The sequence below is a fragment of the Pteropus medius genome, unplaced genomic scaffold (assembly GCF_902729225.1).
Source record: "Pteropus medius unplaced genomic scaffold, Ma_sr-lr_union100, whole genome shotgun sequence".
NCBI classification, from domain to species: Eukaryota; Metazoa; Chordata; class Mammalia; order Chiroptera; family Pteropodidae; genus Pteropus; species Pteropus medius.
Genome location: NW_024349803.1, coordinates 6,261,941 through 6,286,046, shown reverse-complemented (window position 1 = coordinate 6,286,046; position 24,106 = coordinate 6,261,941). Strand labels below are relative to the sequence as shown.

Below are 24,106 nucleotides of genomic sequence, written 5' to 3'. Positions count from 1 at the left end.
AATTGTAAAGGTGAAAGATGTAATAACCATAATTCACTGTTTTAAAAGTACAATTTCAAGTTTTCTTTTTCCCACTCTAGTTTATAGAAGAGGATTAGATTTACATAATTAAGAAATAGGTTGAACATTACAAAAAAGACTTGAAAGTTGTCACTACTCATTAAGTAGTTTGCTCAAAGCTTTGGTGATTGTATAGGATTTGGATTAATGTTCTCTAAGGCCTGACTATTCACTGGGTGGTCCATGAACCACCATCTGGGAGCTTATTAAAAATTCAGACTTTGAGCCTCTCTTTAGACCTACTGAATCAGAATCTGCAATTTAGCTAGGTCCCCAGGTGATTTGGATAAGTTTGAGAAGCAATGGTCTAACTCTAAGGCACTAACATTGATGACATAAAAGACATTTGAAGGATCTTATGAAAAGAACATCCTTTTTCTTCCTTTTGAGAGAAGTTTAAGAGGAAAAAAGATAAAATATGACCATAACACATATTTCTGGGTTTGCCAGCTGTGTAAGGCATAATTGAATTTAACAAATATACCAAACAAAATCTGACTATTTAGTAATCCATTATGAGTAATATAAGTTGAAATGCCTTAAAAAACTGCTTTAGGAAATCATCTGAGATCAATATACTAGAACACTGAAAAAAGAAAATTAGCAAAATAATACCCATTTATTCTTTGTTCCTACAAAATTGAGACTTGAAAACATACGAAAAGCAGAAACTTGTAAAATTAGTTTCAGGTTAATAATACTATTCAAGTATGTTATGGTAAAAACTCACTAATTTCACTTAGAGGAGGATGACTATATTTCAAAAGATTTAAGTTTAAATATAATTTTAATTATTTTGACCTTACTACTTACACTAACAACTCAAGTGTTTTCATGTAGAATGCTTACTTAAAAAGATAAAAATAGCTGGGACATTTATGTGTATTTGAGGTTCTCAAACAGGAATATTATGTGCACATTAATATACTCCTTCACAATGAGAAAGGTAGCTCTCGGACAACTCAATTACAAAACTGAACTGTCAGGATCCAAATTATGGTAGTTGTAATTTTTATTAGTATTTATAAAAGTAAATATAAAAAAATGTGTCAGGGGGGTGTCAAAGCTCCTTTAATAAATATTCTTAAATGGTTATTGCCTTTTTGTGTTGGTCAGTGAGTTTGTAGGTATTCAGGGAGTATTTTTATGTGGAGAAACCCGTAATACATACTTTCTTTACTACATAAACATTTGAGTAGTACTACAAATTTCCCATTAACGATGAGGGAAGAGATTATAAAGTTGCACATACTGTTTTACTAGAATTTAGAACCTTTCTGCGAAGGCAGTTTTAGGAGTGTTTCCATCTTTCACATTAGAAACAGTGTTTATAAATCTGGTCAAACACAATGGTTTTAGTAATGTAAAATTCAGTGATTAATTTTTCATAATCAGCTGCTTACATACACAAGTTTTCATGGGAATGAGACTATCAAGAGAGCACTCTAGGTTGCAAAATATACCTGTTACCAAATTTTTTTCAGCTAAAATAATCCAATAACTTTTTAATGAAAGACCAAAAAATTAAAATAACTTAGATTTGGTGTAGTATAAGATACCAGCAGTGTGCAGTACCAAGTTAAAGGCAGAGTAAGGTCTTTAGAAGATGGTGAGTACTAGCCATTATTCTTTATCAAAATACAAAATGTTTACCTTATGAGTAAAGTCTTGCCAAAGTGATGTGTCAGAGCTTCCAAAGGAGTGGGAGTTAGGAAGACTGCATTTCTTTTTTGAAATTCAAAACATCTCTAGTAACTAGAGAAGTTGTTTTATAGATGAATACACTAAATTTTTAAAATATGGCAAACCACCTACCAAGGCAAAATAAATAAGTTTCAAAGCTGGAAAAACTATCCCCATACTTTCTTGACATTACTCTAAATATAAGAATCACAATATGATTCTAGAATCTCAAAACTAATACATTGAACTTATTTAGTATTTGAAGCTTTCTGAAATCAGTTTTTAGAACTTTATTTTACAAGTGAGGAATGTACTTTTTAATTTTTTTCTAACATTTTGCCCCTAAAGATACAATTTAGACATTCATATCTCCAAAGCAAAAAATCATCAAAATAGATTAGCATAACAACAGCCTACAGATAATGGTTACACATGCATATTCTTTCTTCCTCTCCAAACCGTTGGGAATTTTATTTCAACCAAGGCTCTCTAAGCCTTCATTATTTGTATGGAACTCCAGAGAAGATTAGTTTATCGATTTATGATTTAGTGGTCACCATCAGGGAAAAAATTATATTCTTCCAGTGAATAAATACATGTCCGTCATTTCAGAAGCAGTTTAGGCATTCTTCATGCCCACTATTCAGGACAAACTCCTGCCAATATCTAATTACCTAGGGAATCAAATTTAAATAAAGTAGACAGAAAGTAGCCCATACGATGGGTAATCTGAATGATCTTAGCCTAAATTTATTTCTTGCTCCTCAATAAAGTACAGCGACTCCAGATATGTCCCACAGATGCAATGCTTGCTTCTCCTTGGTCAATGTGGAAATGTAATTTGTACTTCCTGACAGTACCTTTATCCACGAGGAAAGCTTCGTTTTATTTACCTTTGTCTTATTTCAAATATATGATTCACTGGTTTACAAACTTTTCCAATGACTACATTTCAGTTTGTAATCAGGAAACATTTGAGAGGATATTTTTATTTGTTGGCCAAATTAGTAGTGGCAGTTTTCTTATAGAGAGCAATTATAAACACAATGAGTAGAAGCCTGCTAGCTCTAATCAACAGGTTGCACCTCTTGTTCTTTCTCTATATTTCAGGACCACGAACTGCTTCATTGTTCATGGCCTCAGGCGACAGACCACAAAGAATTACTGGATAGAAAAGGAATATGTATAATATGAAATTGGTCCTTTCTTCCCACCCCTCCCACAAAAGCCAAACATTTCAATAGCTAAGTTTTCAATAAGATATATAACAACCTATAATAATCCTTTGAAATTTTCTTACTAGAATGAAACATGAGTTTGAGCAGAGTTATTTAGTTGAGAGCTGGGGGAGCAACAAGCAACAGTATTTTCAAAAAGTATAACAATTCAGTGAAGATTACACATCAGTTGATGTTGCCTTAAGTTTTGTCAGTTTTAAAATGATTTTTTTTTCATTGCAAGGAATAGGCTTATACAGAAAATAAAATAGAGGCCAGTCCATTATCTACATATTCTTCATCTTAGCCATGAGGTCTTCCAAGCTTTCACTGGAATCTTCCACTGTTACCTCGGGTACAGAATCTTCTTGCTACCAACAAATGAGAGAGTACATAGTTAAAAAATAACCATAAAAAATTCTTGATGCTTAGGAATATATAATGAGTAAGCTTTAATCATGTTCAACAAATTTACAAAGTAAATTTTCTTTAATAAATGTGCCTTCTAATTTTTTAAAATTATTTATTTATTGCCTTCTAATTTTTAAGAGAGACTTAAGTTCTTTACTTTCCCCAACAGTCTTCAGATTTACAGGCAGTAATTTCAGTATTCTTGAGATATCTATTGAAGCAGTACTTTTAAATGGTATTGTGGCTAAAATTACTAGCATACAAAAATGATACTTTCATTTAATCAAAATCTACTTTACTTGATCCATTAATGAATAAACAAAACATTATGTCTATGTTTTCAAACAGTTTAAATGTGCTGTGCATATTTCTATATTAGCACTGCATACCTCCGTCTTTCACACATCTTAATCTCTATAGTGTAAAATATCGAAAATAGGAAATACTGCTTTGACATTATGGAATGGGATGAAGATGAAAGAAGATAAACATTTTCTCTTATATTCACTTATGGTAAATCAGAATTTAGATATACCTTTTTGGGAATTGTATATGCCACTGTAATTCCTTCAGGTAAGTCAGGAACTGGACCTGAAGAATTTTTCAGTTCCTCTTCTGAAACCTCAGATACCAACTCAATACCTGTAGAGTTAAATTTGATCTTACAAAGTTTTTAAGGAACTTAATAAGCAATGATTACTCAAAATGTATATAATCAACTATAATTAGATTCCCTCCCATAAAAGTTTGTTTTATGCTGCCATTTCAGTTTATGAAAGAATTCCTACCCCACTCATTATCTTCATGTATTATCTCTTCCTCTTCTTGAACAACCTCCTGTTTGGGAAGTGCTACTACCTTTTTCTGTAGAAATCAAACAGAATCGAAGTGTTTTTACTCAGTTTTCTGAAGCATCGATTAAGAATTCAGGTAGGCTTTTTATCCTACTAAAAGCAAAATAAAAACAGAATTTTCATTTTTGACGCATGGTGAATAAATTAAAAGTTTAAGGTTCCAGAATTGAATTATCTTGTATTCCAAATGCAAATGTTTCTTCTCTTTTAAATTATACCTATGCAATATGATCTCTCATACATTCTGGCAGATTGACATATACCTTATATTCTTCCTGTTGCTTCCTGCAATTTCGGTCATCACACTGAGGATTTGGCTTCATGGACATAGTAGGAAAAAAATCCTGCATTGCATTGTACCCAAGGTAAAAACTAACAGTACCAAAATTTAACAGAAACCTAGAAAAACAAATCATAGTACATTTAGATAAAGAAATAAAAAGAGAAGTATTAAAATAACTGGATTATTAAAAAATGATTTTGAAGTAGGTAATCATTTTTGTAACAAGCAAACCAGAAAACAAATTTTTTTATCTTGTTTACAGGACCTGTTTGTTTTTTTTTTATCTTGTTTACAGGACCTGACTCAGTAGATATTTGTTGAATAACTACAAGGAAATATTACTCCATTTCATCAATAGAAATATTATTTTATGAATCTCTAATAAAGATAAAATGCTTCCAACTAAACTAATGTATGTCGACAACTTTAAGAAGCATACTGATTTTAGAGAAGTTAAAATGTGGAAGAAGTATCTTAAAAATCCCCAAGGTATGGTAATAAATCTAATTTTTTAAGTTTTTATATATAACATAAAGTTTATGATCTTAAATGTATAGCTCAATAAAATTTTACAAGTGTTCACCCATATAATCACTACAAGATCAAAATATAGAGCATTTCCAGTATGTCATTAAGCTCCCTGTGCTCCTTCCCAGTCAAATCTGATTCCTTTTAGAAGCTTATAGAGGGAAAATCATGTACATAAGGTAAACAACAAAAGAAAAAATATTTGCAAACATATGTTCTTAATATACAACAAGACAAGAAACTGAGCAAAGCATATGAGCAAACAATTCATAGAAAAATATGTGCTCAAATTACCCCAAATAACTGAAAATTAAGTGATACCCACCTTTTACCTATCATACTGACAAAGATTAAAGAATTTAATGATACCCAATGTTATCAAAGGTGTAGGTGAAACAGGTACTCCTACACTGTGATGGAAATGTACAATCCTTTTGAAAGAGAAATTTAGTAATATCTATCAAATATTGCATAAACCCAGAAATTCCACTCCTAAAAATTCACACTGTACAAAAATCTAGTATACAAAGATATATGCAAGATGTTGTTTGCAGCATTGTCAATATTAACAAAAACATCTATAAGTGGCCTAAATGTCCATCAATAGAGGGCTGGCTAAATACAACACATCTGTAAGAGAATACTTTATTGCCATAATTTCCCTCCCTTTTCGTATCCTACTATAAAATGTTTTGTTTAGATAGAGCCTACTGAAGTAAAGGCTATCTGCTCTTACATGAAACAGCTCTATACAGTTGCCTTAAGAGTTCTTATGTATGCTTTTTACAATTTCTTTGCTGGTAGTGGACATTTCTGATATCAGAGTGCCTTCCTATATCATGTTACAGTTTATTATTATATTGGAGACTTCAGAAACATAACTAAGCTTATTAAAGTATAAAATGAGAGAAAAATTGACCTGAACTGGGCAACACCTAATGGGATTCTGCTTTAAATAATGTGTGAGTTGGTTCAAAAACTCTTTGACATTAATCTTAGCTGCAAAGAAACCTTTGTCCTTTTTAGCTATAATTTAGATGGCGTTGTTGTTGGTTATCTGTTTCTGGGTAGCAGAGATAGTACTCTGGTTAATGTTTAATCACATTCATATTATTTTTAGGAAGAGTTAAATCAAGATAGTGGAAACAAGTGCATTTATGCCTAAGTCTCCAACCTAGTTAAACCTGTAGATTTATATCATTTAGTTAATGTGTCATACATAAGTACACCAGTACCATTTGTTTAACAAGAGCTATTCTAAATGCAGATAATAACACAAACATGTATGTGTATAATATGTGTAATATTAATTAATATACAATTGACCCTTGAACGACATGGGTTTGAACTGTGCCAGCTATCCATGTATACATGGGTTTTTTTCAAAAATATATAGTCGCTCCTCTGTATCCCTGAGAATCTGTGGATGCAGACAGCCAACTGTATGCACTGTTCTACACCATTTTATATAAGGGACTTGAGCATCTATTGGTTTTGGTATCTGCAGGGAGATGGAGGGTGGTCCTGGAACCAACCCCAAGTGGATACCAAGGGTCGACTTGTTAAGATTTTTGGAGAGTCAAAAGTTATATGTGGATTTTCAACCGCATAGGGGTTGGCACCCCAACTCCTGCAGTATTCAGGGGTCAACTGTACATTGAAATGAAATCTATTAAGATATATTTACATAAAAATAAAAAGTATATGTATACCATATACAACAAAATAAAAATATATATTTAAAACTAAATTTAAAAACTATAATACTTAGCTGATAATTCCAATATTTAAGATAATTCATGAAATATATTTATTTTTATCAAAAGGAAACAAGACTATTCAGAAAATTTAACCCTCACTCACTTTAACACATTTTGTACCAAGATCCCAGCAACCACTCCCATAGTGGTGGGAAGACTGGCTGCACAAACACCTTCTCGTTTCAGAGTCTTTTCATCAATATTTGCAGCAACTACAAGTGGTGGAGCACACTACATGAAAAAGAATAAAAGAAAATATATTTCAAAGAAAGGGAAAAAAAATTTATGTCTCAAATAGTATTCCATCACATTCAAAGTTAGTTTTTTCTTTGAATTGTAATATATTTTCAATGCCCCTAGGAACTCCAGTAATTAACAGTGAAGAATAAGCCAAAATGAATTATGCATACCGCAAAACAAGCAGATTCTCCAGGAATTATAAGCTGTATATGCCCCGAAACTGCATTTTCACTGACCCCAGACTCCATCCATGTTTGTCCAAGTTCATTACAAGCCTTAGTAGAAACAGGTGAAAGAACATAAAAGAGCAAGAAATAATTTACTGTAACTTCTTTTTATAAAAAACTGGAGTTTAACTAAATTACCCCTTTTTTTTTACCACGGGTTTTTAAAAATTAGCTTTCAGAATTAAAAAGTTGTAAATAATGGAATTCCTTGGCAATTGCCACTCTCCATCTAAAAAGTAAACTGACATGTAAGCAGTCAATAAATATCTATTTAATTAAATTTAACCATAGTTTATTGGATTTCTTATTAGGTTAATGTAGAACTTCATTTTTCTAAGATAATTTCAGCAACAAAAAAATGCAAAATGTCATTGAAGAGTTGAAAACAACTTAAAAAAGAAGTCAGTCTTATTTCTGAGAAAAAATGTTCATATGCAATTTGTGTGTATATTTACATTTACATAAAAATAAAGTAAAAAAAGTTAAAACCAATGCTGACCAAGAATAAGTATTATAAGAGTATTACAAGACATTAATTTATTTTAAAAAGTTATACATAAGAAGTATCTGCTATTTTATAGTTTCCTCTATCATTGGCATAGAGAGAGTAGGATACTGAAACATATGCCACAAAAACAAGGCTAGACAGGTCCTGCAGCCATTGGAATACCTTTCAAAAGTAGGCTATGAGAACTAATAGGGTTTAAATGCATAATTGTTTTTAGTATGGGGAATATATACTAATGGAATCTACAGAAAAATGGATAAATCCATGAGTATAACATTTTACACAATAGGAACACTCACTGTATTTATTGTCATCCGAGCTTCAAAATTGTCCACACAGCTAAGAACTAGGTCAACAGGTTTTCCCTCTTCTAATCCACCATTACTTGGCAAAGAAAATAAATTTTATTTGAAAAAAATGAGAACAAAAATACATTCTAATTAGACTTTATTTGTTCAGTCATGTTTATTCTTTCAATAAATATTTAAGTATAATTGTGACATAGTAAGTATTTAATATTAAAGATCCAATATATATCAAGTATTGAGTAACCATTAAAAATAAACATCAATAATACTATAGTACTTATTACATAAGACATATAAGAATGCAAGAAGTATAAAGCTTGTTGACTAAAGTTACCATTTACCAATAAGCTTTCACAGACTTTTATTCTTCTTTCACTAAAAATGTAATAAAAGTTAATACAATTCAATATTTCAGTTGTGTTAAAAGAGTCTACAGAATACCACTTTCAGATAGAAATATATTCTAGAACACAGAACTTATAATTGAGGATTCTTTGTTATACTATTATAATGAGGGGCTTTTTGTTTATTTTGTTGTTACTATTATTTTTTGGACAATATATACTTTTTACTGAGCTTCTAGTACATAAAAATTACACAAGAAATTATTTTAAAAACAAAAATTATATCATTCTACCAACTCGCTAAATCAATCATCAGTACCTATTTTCTAATAATACTTTCTAATAATTTAACTGAGCTGGACATTAAGCAAAATATTCATAAACAAAATTTTACCTTATTCTGTCCATAAAATGTTGAAAGTTTTCTACTGTGGTTATATTATAGTTGTGTACTTCAAAAAGAACGTCAGGATTAATGTTCCTAAGAGGGAAAAAGGGTGTGATTAAAAAACTACTAGTAGGTAATCATAAGAGTTAGAAAGAAAAAGAACTGAAGATCACTTAACAGAGTAGAGAAATGGAATTCAGGCTAGTCAAAGAAAATCCAAAGTCCTCTTCTACCTTTTTTGTCCTATTTCAAAAACTAGGTTCAAAGACTAGGTACGAAACATGTAGATTGTCAGAAGGCTTACAGAAATGTTCCCACAATCTATATGCCGGGAATTAAGGCTTTAACATCTCTGTTAGCTCCAGCTCAGTCTGACAAATGAGCTTCTTTGTTCCTTACTCAAAGAAACTTCCTAGAGTTAAGGTTAGCCAGCTATGGCGCTTGGGCCAAAACTGACCTGCCACCTGTTTTTGTAAGGTCTGCAAGCTAAAAATGGTTGCATTAAAATATATACACATATATTTCATGACATGTGAAAAATATATGAAATTTTAATTTCAGAGTCCATAAATAAAATTTTATTGGAGCATAGCTATCTATAGTCATTCATTTTTCTATTTTTCTCTATTGCCTATGGCTGCTATAACACTACAACTTTATAGCTGAGCAGTTTCAACTGAGACCACATGGCCCTCGAAACTTAAAATATTTACTGTTTAGCCCTATGCAGAAAAAGGTTGCCAACCCAGATCCAAGAGGAAAAGAATTCTTATATAACTGAAATCTGCATTTTTATAAGAGAAAAATTCCGATCCCTTTACTCATACCAAATACACAAAGTAAGATTTCACTAAATATGGTTATAATTGCTATTCCATTTACCTCAGCGTATGTTCTGCTGCTTTAACTTTACTTAATCCTGCTTGATGAGGTTGGAAGAAAAGTCTATTCATATTTGCCAGTTCCACCTTGTCATAGTCAAAGAGTAGCAACTAAAATGAAAATAATGGTATTCTAATGAAAAACATAACAAAAAATAACAAAAGAATAAACTAGTGGGCTTTACATTTGATCTGTTTAACAGTTTGACAGTAATAATATTACCGAATTCTGGAATACTAGGTGCCATATATTAACTTGTTTAGTGTTCATATGAGAAAAGTACATAGATACTACTATCCTCCTTTTAAAAACGATAGAAATAGGGCACTTGCCCAAAAGCCACTCAGCTAATATGTACTGGAAATGGGATTCGAATTCAGGCATTCTCAGTCCAGCATCTGTACTCTAATCACAATGCTGTACTGCCTCTAAATGATTCGCTGAGATAATATTCATTCCATTTCATACCAATTTTTAAAAATTCTGCCAAAATCCTACTTGATTCCAATTTTTTGCTGAGTCAAGAACCCATTAGAAAAATTAAAATCTTAAATCAGATAAACACAAATGCTATAACTTAAAAACTATAGTGTAGCTTGACTCCATTTGTGAATATGATACTATATACATACACACACATATATATATATATATATAATAATGGCTAAAACATTATTCCAAATAGAATTAGTAACCAATCTGTAAATTATTGTCTTCTGCTATATATTTAGGCATGACAGTGTTTGTCAAACACATATACACAAACACACACACACAATTTTAAAATGACTAAAAGATCCCATTTCTTATCAGTAAGAACAGGTTGGACCCAAGGATTTCCAAGGTCCCTTCCTTGATCTAAAATTCTGTCTGTGTAATATAATTCTCAGTAACTATATTTAACAATAAAAATAAAAATGAGATTTTCTTCTCAATAAACTAAAAAAATTAACCCATCCTATAAAAAAAACACTTAGGTAACCCATACTTTCTTGCTTGGAAAACTATCACTTATGCCTCTTATAATAATTTTCTAACCTTAGAGTGTCCAAAATATGGTTTACTTAAGCTCGTTCAACAATGTTTGTTAGATCAGGCCAAGTTTTAAGTTTGAGTGTTGGCCTCACAGCTGGTTTATTAAGTTGCAGGAAATCCTAAATTTGGGAACAGGAGGTGTGAGTTGTACTCTGCCACTAATTACCTTTGATCTTGGGTAAGTCACTTTCATTTTTGGGGTCTGTATCTTCATCTGTAAAATAAAGCGGCTAATCTAGGTCTGGTAATCCAGGGTGCCCTGGGGATTCCAGAAACTTTCAGGGATAAGAAGTGGGCTCTGGGTCTCTAATTCTCCACTTCCCTACTTAACCCCAAGAATTAGCTACTTGTTTATCTGTTTTACAAATTGAAGAAAGAGTTCTGAAACTTACCTATGTAGATCCCTAGCTTACAACCTTGAGTGTACATTGCAATCACTTGGGGAGTTTTAAAAAAATACAGATGTCTGGGTCCCACCTCCAGAGATTCTGATTAACCTATTATGAGGTACAGTCTGGATATGAGATTTTTTTTTTTAATTCTGCCTAGGTAATTCTAATTACAGCAGTATTTGATAATCACTGTTCTAGATCCTTGCTACTCAAAATGTGGCCTGGGCTAGCAACATCAGAATCACCTAGGAACTCGTTAGAAATTAAAATTCTTAGGTCCGCCTGAAACCTTACAGAATCAAAACCACTGGGGTAGGTCTGGCAATCTGTTTCCAAGTGATTCTGATGCACACTTGAACCTGAGAAGCACACATCTCCAGGATCTCTACTACCCTTGGTCAGTCCACCAGGGTACTTACATCGGCTATAAGCAATTGCTGGCTGGCTTTTGTAAACCTCTTTAAAGACTTGAAAATGTTAATAAACATTTTGTCTTTTTGCATTCTTTCCTATATTAATAGAGTGCCAACTTTGAAATTACTTTCTTTTAAGAATTTGGGGCATGGATCGGGGCATTTTAAGAATTTGGGGCATTGATAAACTATAGGAAAATGTGTGCTGTGTCAAAATGACAAATTAAAGGGCATATAATTAGGTACAGTTTATGTATTCAACCACTTTAGCTTTATAAATCTAAGATCGGCAGATTGATTTCTGGTATAAGGTTACTTATTTCTACCCACAATCTAAACCAATTTTAGAAAAAAGTAAAAAAAGTATGGGTTTAAAAAAATCTAGAGCATTCTCCAGTTCAGTTTCACTTAAGCCCAAATTGTTTATATATTACTCAAACAAAAAAAGTTCCTGAACACAATTGGGTAGTCCTTGTTTAATTAACAATATCAGCTTCCATTCAGATGAGGTTATGTCTTAAGCCCTTCGGGTAGAACAATCTGAATAAATATACCACAAATCAATAACCATTAGTAATGAGAAATAAAAATCCTTATACCTGATTTACCCCAGAAGTGAGTAGTTCCCTATATGATAGGCAAAGGGAAATGTTTTTACCTTACCAATGCCACATCTTGTCAGCATTTCAGCAGTTACACTACCAACTCCACCAACACCTACTATTGCTACAGCAAAGGTACGGATTTTCTGTGAAATGCAAAATTATATGTCTTGATTAATAACTCTTCATCAAAAATGTCATCAGAAATTATTTTCATTTACTGAAATCATCTTCAAAAACTTGGAAAAGTTTATCATACCTCATAGTCGCTGACAATTCCCATTCGTTTCAATGCCATCAGGCGGCTTAAAACAAAGAAAAAAATGTTTAAAGCTAACAATCTTTTAATAGTGACATAGGTAAACCTACATCATAGAAAATAAACACCAAAACTCAATCACTACTAATCCTTTCAAAGAAGAGAAATCTTTCAGCGGGATTTACCAGATGAAACTAAATTACTGGGGCAGCTTTGAAAACACTGATGCCTGAAAACCCTCCCAGGTGCAGAACACACAAGATTTTTTTAATTGGAAATAATTTTTCCTCAAAATTTCTAAGATACAGTTCAAGTGTCTTTTAGCTTCTGAAATTCATCCATTGTGCTGGGCACTTGATGTACCCTTTCAATTTGGAAACACATTTTTCAGTTCTGGGAAATCTCCTTGAAGAATTTGATGATTTCCTTGTTTAGTTTATTTTTCCTGGAACATCCTTCTGGAACTCCTATTATTTGGAAGTTGGACCACTTGGACTAGTGTTCTACTCTTATTTTCTTTCTCCTATTTTTCATGTTTTTAGTTTTCTGCTCTAGTCTCCAGATGTCTTTCGATTTTATTTTCCAACTTTTCTATTGAGATTTTCATTTTTGCTATTCTCCATTTTCAAGAATTCTTGTAAGTCATCTGAATGATTTGTGTGTGTGTGTGTGGCACCTTGTTTCATTTCATTTCCAAGATATCATCTCTCACCTGGGGATATGGATAATGTTGACGATGTGTTCCCCTTTCATGATCTGTTTAAGTTACTATTTTTACTGTGTTTCTTTCATGTTAAGAGCTTCTCTCATTCTTTGTTCTGCTTATATTTAAGAGCCAGACACTAATAAAGGCAAGGATAGGCAATGCTTGTTTGAATTTGGGCTTCACTGTAGTGCGTTCTGGCCAGACTCTTTAGTTGTAACCCATAATGTAACTGTCTTTCAGTCTTTCTTCTTGGCTTGATTAGATTCCCTAAAGAATCTTTCACTTTCCAGCCTGAAAGGTGTTTGTGGCTCTCAGTTTGGGGATGTTAAATGGAAGAGCAAGGCTGGGAGTCCTAGCATTCAGTATGTAAACATTAGTTAAGCCCCTTACTTCAAATACAAATACCTGTTTCAATTAATAGAAATCATCTCTTTCACTCTCACCAATGAGTAAATCTCTAGTCTTCTTTCCTGGTAGGCAAGAGGCATTAGCATTAGCTCAGCTACAAAAAGTGGTGTAGGAAACCTAGGCTGTATCTTCAACAGATTTTCAACCACATCTCTTTTAGCCCTACCTTAAGCTCTTCTAGAAGTATCTGCCTTTCCTGAGCCTTTGGGGAATTCTGTGGTATAAAGTGGGTTGGAGGCTTAAGAGTCAACTTTTTTGGATCATTAAATCAGTTATCAGTCACTCATCCCTTTTCTAGTTTCTAAAATTGTGTTACTATAATCTTCAAGTACAGGGACCCACCCATCCCAATTATTAATAGAAACCCTCTATTTTTTCAGTGGGGATTTATTCCTTTTTAAAAATTTCTTTATTGTCACTTTAATAGAAATGGGTAGACAGTGATAATAAATACCTTTGATCAATATGCCATGTGCACTTTGATGCTTTCTTTAATCTTTCTAAATAACCCTAAGAAGAACGTACTGCAACCCCCTTTTACAAATTTGAAAAAAGATTCAGGTTAATTAACTTTTTCGAAGATCAGCTAAATGGCAAACAAATAATCAGAGCTGGGTTTTTAAGCTAATATTTGAAACCAGGTTTTCTAATGTTAAATCCTCTACTCCCCTCTCCATTTCCTCCACATGTTTATAATTAGTCTATATCACATAATTTTACAGTTACTTGTGTTGTTCGATCATTATTCCACAACCATTGAGTCTCCCAAACTAAAGCAAATGGTCTTTGGGGGTCAGAGTCTTTATATTTCTTTTGTATCGCTTGATGCAATTAAAATGATTTGAACACCTACAAACCTTTCTATTTTTCAATAACCCTGTACTTTATCATAATTCTTAATGTCTGTATTGCAATCCCATGTTTACCTTTCTATCTAACGCTGATCTGGTGATCTCTAGAGGGAAATGGCAATATCTACTTTGTATCCCCAGTGTCTATGCATAAGAAATATTCAATAAATGGTAAATAATACCATCTAGGAGGGCTGAGGATGAAAAGGTGCTCACCAAATATTTACTGAATGAACAACAATCCAAACAAATTAAGGCTTAACTTTATCAATTTTCCATGTACTAGTGAGGAGCTTTGAGTGACAACTGCCATTTCTTATGTAGCAAAAGATAAAGGGTGCAAATAAGATAGAAAATACTAAATGTTTATATTTGAGTTCTGAAAGTTTGTGATTATTAAATGTCAAAGGATCATCTCACATTAAGTGATTCACATCTCACATTTAGGTGATTCTAAATATATGATCCACACTCCTTTTTATTCTTAGATGAAAATTTTCAAATTTTTCATTTGTAAAATTACGAAATGTTTAAGGATGCAAATGGAATAGTTTCCACTTCTGACTAAAGATGTCAGTTCATGCTTATTCAAACTCTAAAGATTTTGGATTAATCCTTCATATTTGGCAATACAGTTAAAATACATGCACCTCTGTCAATTATCATAAAATTGAAGGAAAAAAAAAAGAATTAAGACAACTTGCTAATCTATTAGATTTGATGAAGGAAAAGCAAGCATCTGGCATGATTTCATTTGATTTGGGTTAATATGAACTCTAATTACAGAACAATTAGCATTTTGTCTGGTGTTTCTATTATAAATAATATAATTAACATCTTTGTACCTAAATAGTGGTCTGAATTTTAGGTTTGTTTAAAAAAAAAAAAAAATACATGCACCCTAAGACTTACTCAGAGGCTTTATATATGTCACAAATAAAACATTTTTTAAAAATCCAAACTCTTCTGCTCTTTAAAGAGAAAGAGCAACAATAACATCTTTCCTGTTTCACCTACTTTAAAACTATCCAATTTTTTAGCCATACTACTTAGTGGCTTATTTTTTACTGGGGAGACAGTTCCATGTGAACTCTGGAATAAAACAAACCTAATGCCAGTCCAGGCCTTATTATATACTACTTGCTCTATGACCTGAGCCAAGTCATAGCAGCTTGTTAAGCCTCAATTTTCTCACCTATAAAATGGGGGTAAAATAATAGTGGCTATCTGCTAGGGTTGTGGTGAGGAGGAAAACATATGAGTGAGGGTGCATGAAAAGTGCCTAGCAGGTAAAGAAAGCTCAGTTAATGTTAGTATCTGCACTGAGCAATAAAGTCTCGTACAAAGCTTAGCACGTACAAGCGCTAATCTAAGAATTTTACATACACTGATGTTTTCAGTCCTCACAACTCTGACAGCTATCACTATTATCCCTATTTTACAAGTGAGAAATTTAAGCAGATAGGTTTAGAACTAGCCAAAGGCTGCTCAACTACTAAGAGTTGGGATCTGAATCCAGTCTGACTCTAGAGTCCTTACCCTTAACCACTGCACTATATTCAGCCTGGATTATGAAACCTTGGGAAACGAAAAAAGGTGGGGACAGAACTGCTAAAGTCAAATGGCTTTAGAGCTAATCCAGCTCTCTCACCACGCCCCAACTTAAGAAACATTGAGAAGACTTTATGAAACTGGAAGTTAATGCTTAGCGGGTTTTACATCCGATGTCATCTTCTGAAAGTTGTCACTATCAGTTTTAGGCAGAGCAAGGTAGACTGAGACAGATGCGGTAGGAAACTGGATACATGTCCTCAGGAGGCACAGGAGCAGCACCATATGGCTGATTCACTTGGGTTTTTTTAAAAAGAAGAAAAAACACCTTTTGACCAGTATTAAGACGTGGCGTTTCCCATTTGGGAAAAGGACAACCAGAACAAGAAAGGAAATATGGGGGCCCCGGGAACTGGATGGGAGAGGAATGCCTCACTCGACCATACGGGAACCGGGACCTCATCCCCCTCACCAGCCTCCGATCCATGACGCAGGTCACCTGTAGGGATTGGAATCCACTACCTCCGGGCTCATCTTCTCGATTCGGGCCCGGCCGCCTCCCCCGTCGCCGTCTCCCAGGGCCCGCCGATTTCTCTCTTGGGCCAATTCTCGCTCCAGTTCCTCAACCCGCTGCTGCAGCCGCTCCACAGACTCGGCCATGGCTGGGTCCCCGGCCGCCAATGCTTTCAGCCCCAGCCGTCGCCGTCGCCGCCGCCGCCGTCTCACGCTGCTAGGTCTACTGAGCCCGTGAGGGGTATATAAGGAAGCACCTACTGGTGGCTTTCCTAGCCCAGACCCTGGGGAAGTGCTCCCAGAGCTTCACAGATGGACACGTCTCCACCACAACTACGGACCTCTCACGGAACCATTTCCGGTTGCAGTCATCGCTCCCCCTCAGAAAACATCCGCTCCTTTTAGTTTCCTTTTTCGCCGGGTCCTAAGAGACCAGGCGTCAGCAAGGCCGATGTCCTAAGCGTCCAAGGCCAGCAAGCAGCCTACGATGTCGCCTTTCCAACCCGGAGGCTAGTTAAAACACCAGGATCTTTTATTCCTGGGCTCGAGTTCCTGACGGTCCCTTTTCTGAACAGAACTTTATAGGCCTTCCGCCTGCCGGTGCATTAAATTTGGAGGTGGAAAGGCCTCTGCGTTATTTGTCCGTAGCTTAACTTGTGTGTGATTGGCTGGAGTGAGCCCCGCCCCTGGTCTTTCACTTCCGCTGTAAAGTAGCTTTCCTTAAGAAAAAAAGTGTCTGTGGATTTGAGGTCTCTGCGGTTTTCGGCGCTAGTCATGGAGAACCGTGCCTCCAGCGAACCCGAAGTGATGGAGGTGCTGCCCCAGCATAAGTTCGACTGCAGATCCCTGGAGGCCTACCTAAACCAGCACTTACCCGGCTTTGCAGCCACGCCCGAGGCCAAGCTGACGGTGGTCCAGTATAGGTATTGACGCCGACCTTCTCCAGCAAAAACAAATCTGTGCATCGTGCTTTTTCCCCCTTACTTTGGCCTTGCGTGGGTTACTAATTCACCCCACCACAGTTTCTTTTCATATAATTACGCACTCTGCTGGCGGGAGCATTCTATTCTGGTTATTAACTAGAGGACTGTGGTGGAAGCGATAACAGTCACGATTCCAGCTGTGAGAAGGAATCTTTTGTTAAAGGATGCAATTATGTACCTTAAAGATTCACTGATGCTATTAAGGTTGAAAGCTCTGTGGGATATAAAAAGACTTTATCTCAACTTTTGTCCTATGATCGCTAGATTTTTTTTTTTTTTTCCTGAGAAGCAGATGTAATTCCATTATAATTGGCTGTATTCTTGAAGGTGCTTAATGGTAGCAGCAGGGGGATCCGAATTCTAATTCTAATTCACAGCACCCCTTTGGCCTTTAGTTCTTTTTGAAGTGAGAGAATAGAACTGGATGACAGTCCTGAAAGTGCTGTTTTATAATAGAAAATATATTTTAAAATAAACTTTTAAAAATAGTAGTTTTATAAAAATTAAAAAAAAAGAGTTACGGAAACAGTCTTGGCTTCCACAAAATTAGATCTGCCACTTACTGACAGGGAATTTAAATATGTTACATAACTTCTGATAGTTTTGTAATCTGTGATAAGTACCTGCCAGTTCTGAGTAATTCTGGCAAGTAAATGAAATAATAGAAGTGAAAGGCCTTAAACATTACAACAGAACACATACTTGTGGCATTTATCAGTGGCATTTACAGGGACTTTAGACTTTCCCAAGTGCAGTGAGTTCTTGCAACTGGTTATATCCCTTGCTAGGACCCTAAAAGCTGTGCCCAGAGGACTGCTACCAGAGATAATGACTCCTGTGGAGCATGAGGCTTCTAAGCCAGGGTGACACCCATATTCACCCATTGTGGTTTCATTTCTTCAAACCTGAGCTGTCACCAAAGGAACACAGGAGTCATACAGTAAATCTTAGTCTGATGAATGGATTACTATGTGGACTCCACTGAGGAAAGTCATCTATGCTGCCATCCTGGCATACTGTGTTTCCTGTCTTCGTATGCTTTAAATGAACCAATGCCCAGAGTGGCCTATTGGGGTCTTGTGAGATTGATGGTCTAGTCAAAGCCTTCTCTGACCAAGTGAGCGTTCCTTACCACACATATACATGCAAAAATTTCATCTTTGTTAATTAAGGTTGGACAAAAGTGCCACCTCTTTGGTTATAGGTTAATACATTTCTTTCAGCACCAAATGCCCAAGTCCTAAACAAAGCATTCCTTTCTGGCTTATTGATGATTCTTATCATAGTGATACCGTCAGTGGGTTCCAGACTATATGGAGACCTAATGCTTGGCATGGTTAAATTTAGCTGGTACTGTGATGTGTTGGTGAACATATCTTCTCAAGATAGGCTTTTTTTAAGTCTTTCTTAGAACCTTGGTAGATACTTAATCAGAGGAAAGTTTCAAGTTTGGAGGAGAGTTTGTTTTTGTTATTGTTTGTGTGTATGTGTTTTGTTTTTTCGAAATAAAAGTCATGTCACATAAAATTCAGAATTTTAACTATTTAAATGTATTTAGTGGGTTTTAAAAATTATATTCACAAAGTCGTACAACTGTTACCACTATCTAATTCCAGAGCATTTTCATCAAACCACCCCCCCAAAAAAAAACTTGCCTTCCAATTACCCCCTCTTCCCATCCACCAGCAGCTACAAATCTACCTTCTGTTGCTATGGATTTATATATTCTGGATGTTTCATAGAAATGGAATTATATACTACGTGGCCTTTTGTGAGTGGCTTTTTTCACTTAACATAATGTTTTCAGAGTCCAACCACATTGTAGCATGTATCAGAACTTCATTCCTTTCTGGCTGAGTAATATCCCACTGTATGGCTGTATCACATTTTGTTTATTCATTCATTTGTTGATGGATATTTTGGCAGTTTCTACTTCTTGGCTGTTGTGAATAGTGCTGCTGTGAACATTCTTATACAAGTTTTTGTGTGAACGTGATTTTAGTTTTCTTAGATATATACCTAGGAGTGGAATTGCTGGGTCATACGATTACTCATATGGTAACTTCAATGAGAAGCTTTTAGTTTTCCGATTATATTTCACCTGGGTCATTTACCATCATGAATGGCCAGTACTTCATATATGACTGCATCATCAAAAAAGCATCCAATGACACGTTAGGCATAAAAAAAGTTTTTGTTGTTTTTTGGTAGGGAAAAATGGCGTAGATGATAGAGGCTTTGTTCATTCCTCTTGCAACTAAATCAAAGTTGTGACAGAAACAAAGAGGAAACAGCAAAGAAAGTTGCCTGGGATCTAGATGAACAGAAGCATTACAACTAGGAGAGAAATAATTAATCAGCCTGCAACGGTAGAAGGTAGGACGGGGCGAAGACGCAAGGCTGCCTGGTCTTGAGCAACTGAGTGGGACAGAGGCTACGGCAGAGGCAGCAAGCAGCTGCAGACACCGGTCTTATTAGAGTGAACTTTTATGGTGATGGACCTGCTCACTCGGAGCACCAGCACTGGGTAGGCTGCATGAGGATCACTAGGGACTTACAGGAAGACACTGAGTTGTCAGAGTGAGGGCCGGAGTCGAGGCTTTTTCCCAGGCAGAAGTGCCCGAGGTATCCATTGCTCCTCTGTTAAGCCTCCCACCTTCCAGCATGCAGACTCTGTGCCACCATAGCTGAGACGTCATCAAACTGGGTAACAGAGGTCACTCAGCCCAGGGGATTCCCTGAAACTCTACCTCTCCCAAATCACAACCCCACCCAAGCCACTTGCAGTTGTGCCCTCAGCGAGTCAGGTACTCCTTGCTAAGCAGCGCCAAGACTCACACTGGTGGCAACTGGGCTCGGTTTTTGGTGTGGTTTCTTGAGGCAACTATAAGCACAGCATCTGCGGATTTCTTGCTGAATCTTAACGGGTGGCCCCAGAAAGGTCACAGGATGGGGCTAAACTTGACCTGCAGCTGAACCCGTCTCAGGATTGTGCCGCTGGACACCTACTACACAAAGCTACTCTAATAAGACCGGGAGATTTAGGAGCTTTGCTTTTACACAGAAACAGACAAAGAAAGGTGGCCAAAATGGGAAGACAAAGAAGCAGAAACCATATGAGAGAACAGAATAGAGATCCAGGAATAATGAAGTCAAGAAATCTAATAGATGCAGAGTTCAAAACACTGGTTATAATGATGCTCAATGAACTTAGGGGAAGTATAGATGAATTCAGTGAGAACTTTAACAAAGAGATTTAAAAAAACGTAAAAATGGAAATGGATATTATAAAAGAGAAACCAGTCAGAAATGAAGAACACCTTATCTGAGATGGAGTATATTAGAGGGAATCAACAGAGTGGATGAAGAATAGGATCGAACCAATATAGAGGATAGAGAAGCCAAGAACACTCAGTCAGAATGGCAAGAAAAAAGAAGCCAAGACTATAATAATAATTTAAGGAGTGTCGGAAGCCAGCCGACCAAGTCAAACCGGGTACCCGAATGGGGGAGCGGGGACTGAGAAAAAAGAGAAGACAGACAGGGTGCAGGAGGGAGAACAGATCTCACAACTGTCTCTCCGAGTTTATTTCTTATCCTTTTTATACATAATCTGTTCCTTTTGGTATCCCAAGATAACATAATTAAAGTAACATCCTGAAGATCAAGGTACAATCGACACTTCCTTTGACACTCCCTTTGACACTCCCTTTCTCTATACTTAATCTTCTTCTTCCTGGAATTCCACAGAACCAGCCTTTTCCTTTTTATGCAAGCAGGCCTCCCGAGATAAACCATGCACTCTTTTGAATTTGGGGAGCTTTAGCTCCCTACAAAGGAGCCTATGGGACACTATTAAATGTAAAATATCATAGTGGTACCAGAAGGAAAACAAGACATTGAAGAGCTATTTGAAGAAATAATGATGGAAAACTTTCCTCAACTGGTGAAGGAAATAGACATACCACCCCAGAAATCTCAGAGTCCCAAAAAAGATGAACCCAAAGATGCCCACACCAAGGCACATTATAATTAAAATGCCAAAGGTTAAATATAAAGAGAGAATCTTAAAAGTAACAAGAGAAAAGCGGTTAGTTACCTACAAGGGAGCACCCATAAGACTGACAGCTGATTTCTCAAAAGAAACTATGCAGGACAGAAGGGCTTAACACAAAATATTCAACGTAATGAAAACCCAAGATCTACGACAAAGAATACCTTATTCAGAAAAGCTATCATTTAGAGTCGAAGGACAGATAAAGAACTTCTCAGACAAAAATAAGCTACAGGAATTTATCAACACCAAGCCAGCATTACAGGAAATGTTGGAGGAACTTCTTTAAGAAGAAAAAACATATATCAAAAACATGAATAAAGAATGGGGTGAAGGGTTAAAGACGTACAAATCAGTAGTTGACAGTTGGGCACAGGGAGTATGGCAGAAGGAATGCAGTTAGATTTAACATGATGGCTAAGTGGAGGGCCAGGGAAGGGAGGGAGGAATTGGGGGGATCGTTTTATGAACATTATAGATGTCTAACTAATGTACTGTATTCTTGAAACTAATTTAAATAAATTTATATAAAAAAGAATGGTAATAACTACATATTTATCAACAAGTACCTCAAATGGAAAAGAATTAAGTGCTCCAGTGAAAGGATAGAGTGGCTGAATGGATAAGAAGACAAGACCCCTACATATGCTGCCTACAAGAGACTCACTTCAGATTAAAAGACACACACAGACTAAAAGAAAGGGGATGGAAAAAAGATATTGCTTTAATGGACCTAGAGGGTATTGCGCTGAATGAAGTAAGTCAGAGAGAGAAAGACAAATATCTCATGATTTCACGTACATGTGTAATCTAAAGGACAAAATAAACAACAATGAAAATGGAAATAAATTCAGATACAGAGAATATTTTGAGGGCTACTACATGGGAGGGGGTGGAGGATGGTGAAAAAGGGCAAAAGGATTAACAAGTACAAAATAGACATGGAGATATAAAGTGTAGCATAAGGAAAATAGTTAATAATGTAATAATTATGTAAGGGGGTAAAGGAGTACTAGATTTAGTGGCATGATAACTGTGAGTTATATAGATCTCTAATCACTATCCTATACAACTGAAACTAATATATCGTATGCCAACTATAACTGAAAAAACTCATTGAGTTGTACAATATAAATAGAGCAGATTGTCTATTATATTTCAATAAAGCTGAAAAAAAGGTTTTTGTAAGGTTCATGTCAACTTGACTCTTTGCAGCATCATGAATAAATTATTCCATGTCAAGGTAGACACATAGCTTGAGGAGGTCTTATTTCCTGATCATTGGCAATCATCTGCAGTTTCTTATGCTAAAAGGCACCTGCACAGGATTAGATGATACCAAGATCAGTGCTCTTAGATTTGATTTTTAGGGAGGACGGGTCTAGCTTGTAGGAGAAAGATGTAGACACTGGAGCTGCTGCTGCATTCAGTCTGAACCCTTGTTCTTTGTGGACTGAGGCTGGAGGCCTCGAGAGAAACTTTGAAGAAAATTCTTCTGTTTAGTTTAAGGCCTCTCTTTCATGCTGTTGGATTCTTTAAAAGTTTGGTAATTCTAAACTGCTCATATGGTAAATGAAGGTGAAGATTGGATAGTTTTGGTAGCTGGAATGTATTCCCTTCGTCTGTGTGAGAACTTCTGTTCACCTGATGGAGAAAGTCAGTGCCCTGGTATAAGTTACCTGGGGCAACTTTGCACTTTTGTGGTCTAGATATTCACTCTAGAACCTTATCATACTTCCTGTTGTAGAGAGTTGTACTTGGGTGCTAACCTTGGTCACACCAATGGGGGTTATCTCTCCAATAGCAGATAAGGAGACACACAGCTGTTCCCTTATTTGTTGCCATCTGCTTTTATCATTCAAAAACTTATGTTCAGACATGCTGTAGCACCCCTCTTGGCCTTGCAACATTGAAATCGATTTATTTTCATTTTTGTGTTTCTTCTGACATTTCAATAGGATTTGAAGAAGAGGGTAAATATATTTTTATAGCTGACCATTTCTCTACTCTTTTCTAGATCAGGATATTCCAATCCAACCTTTTATCTCCAGAAGGGCTTTCAAAAATATGTACTCAGGAAAAAACCACCTGGTTTACTTCTTTCTAAGGCACATAAGGTATGGTATACAAATGCAATGATACATTCTTTGTTGAAAAATAAATACATTTTATTCAGATAAAAACAATTTAAATTGCTTTTAAATTCACAATTATTAAATATTAGAAAATATATTTTATTTCTTAGATGAAAATTTTGCTTGAATTGTAGCCCACCTTGCTGTCTTGAAAAAGGGATTGAGGCTAAAATCTAAATCTATCTTTTGGCTATTAATGTTGATCAACACCCGGTCCTCTTGTGGATTTTATTCCTTCCTGTATAATTGGCTAGAAATATCATCATCCAGTGAATATTTTCAGTGTTACTCATTTATAAGTGTTTTGTGCTTTAGTTATATATTTAAATTATGTTTTTAAAAGCATATTATTATATCTACTCACTGAATTATTCTAAAATATTTCTATGACAATCCCCTGACTTAGTAAGAATTATAAAAGACTTTTGTTAAAAATTGAGTCTTTCTGTTTTCAGAAAATATACTATCTATGGATTTTTAGAGAAGAAAACAGGAGAGGACAGAAATCAAA

At 35.3% G+C, this 24,106-nt stretch overlaps 2 protein-coding genes across 3 annotated transcripts in view; one reads left to right on the top strand and one right to left on the bottom strand.

The window, feature by feature from the left end:
• Positions 1–2,018: 2,018 nt before the first annotated feature.
• UBA5 (ubiquitin like modifier activating enzyme 5) lies at positions 2,019–16,939 on the bottom strand. 2 transcript variants are annotated; one of them, XM_039837160.1, is made up of 12 exons: positions 16,410–16,939; positions 12,395–12,440; positions 12,192–12,281; positions 9,694–9,803; positions 8,818–8,904; positions 8,071–8,155; positions 7,207–7,311; positions 6,900–7,027; positions 4,489–4,624; positions 4,160–4,235; positions 3,907–4,013; positions 2,019–3,331 (listed from the first exon to the last, which is right to left on the bottom strand). In XM_039837160.1, the coding sequence occupies exons 1-12, from the start codon at positions 16,568–16,570 to the stop codon at positions 3,248–3,250; spliced, it is 1,215 nt and encodes a 404-aa protein (XP_039693094.1). In that variant the 5' UTR covers positions 16,571–16,939; the 3' UTR covers positions 2,019–3,247. The 2 variants fall into 2 exon arrangements, with proteins under 2 accessions (XP_039693094.1, XP_039693096.1); XM_039837162.1 differs by lacking the exon at positions 16,410–16,939 and having other exon boundaries at positions 12,197–12,281.
• Positions 16,940–17,046: 107 nt separating this feature from the next.
• ACAD11 (acyl-CoA dehydrogenase family member 11) overlaps positions 17,047–24,106 on the top strand; it is a 66,258-nt gene continuing 59,198 nt past the window's right edge. Inside the window, exons 1-2 of the mRNA XM_039837147.1 lie at positions 17,047–17,346; positions 23,478–23,577. Coding sequence (XP_039693081.1) covers positions 17,198–17,346; positions 23,478–23,577 — 249 coding nt within the window. The 5' untranslated portion in view covers positions 17,047–17,197. The remainder of the gene's footprint in view (positions 17,347–23,477; positions 23,578–24,106) is intronic.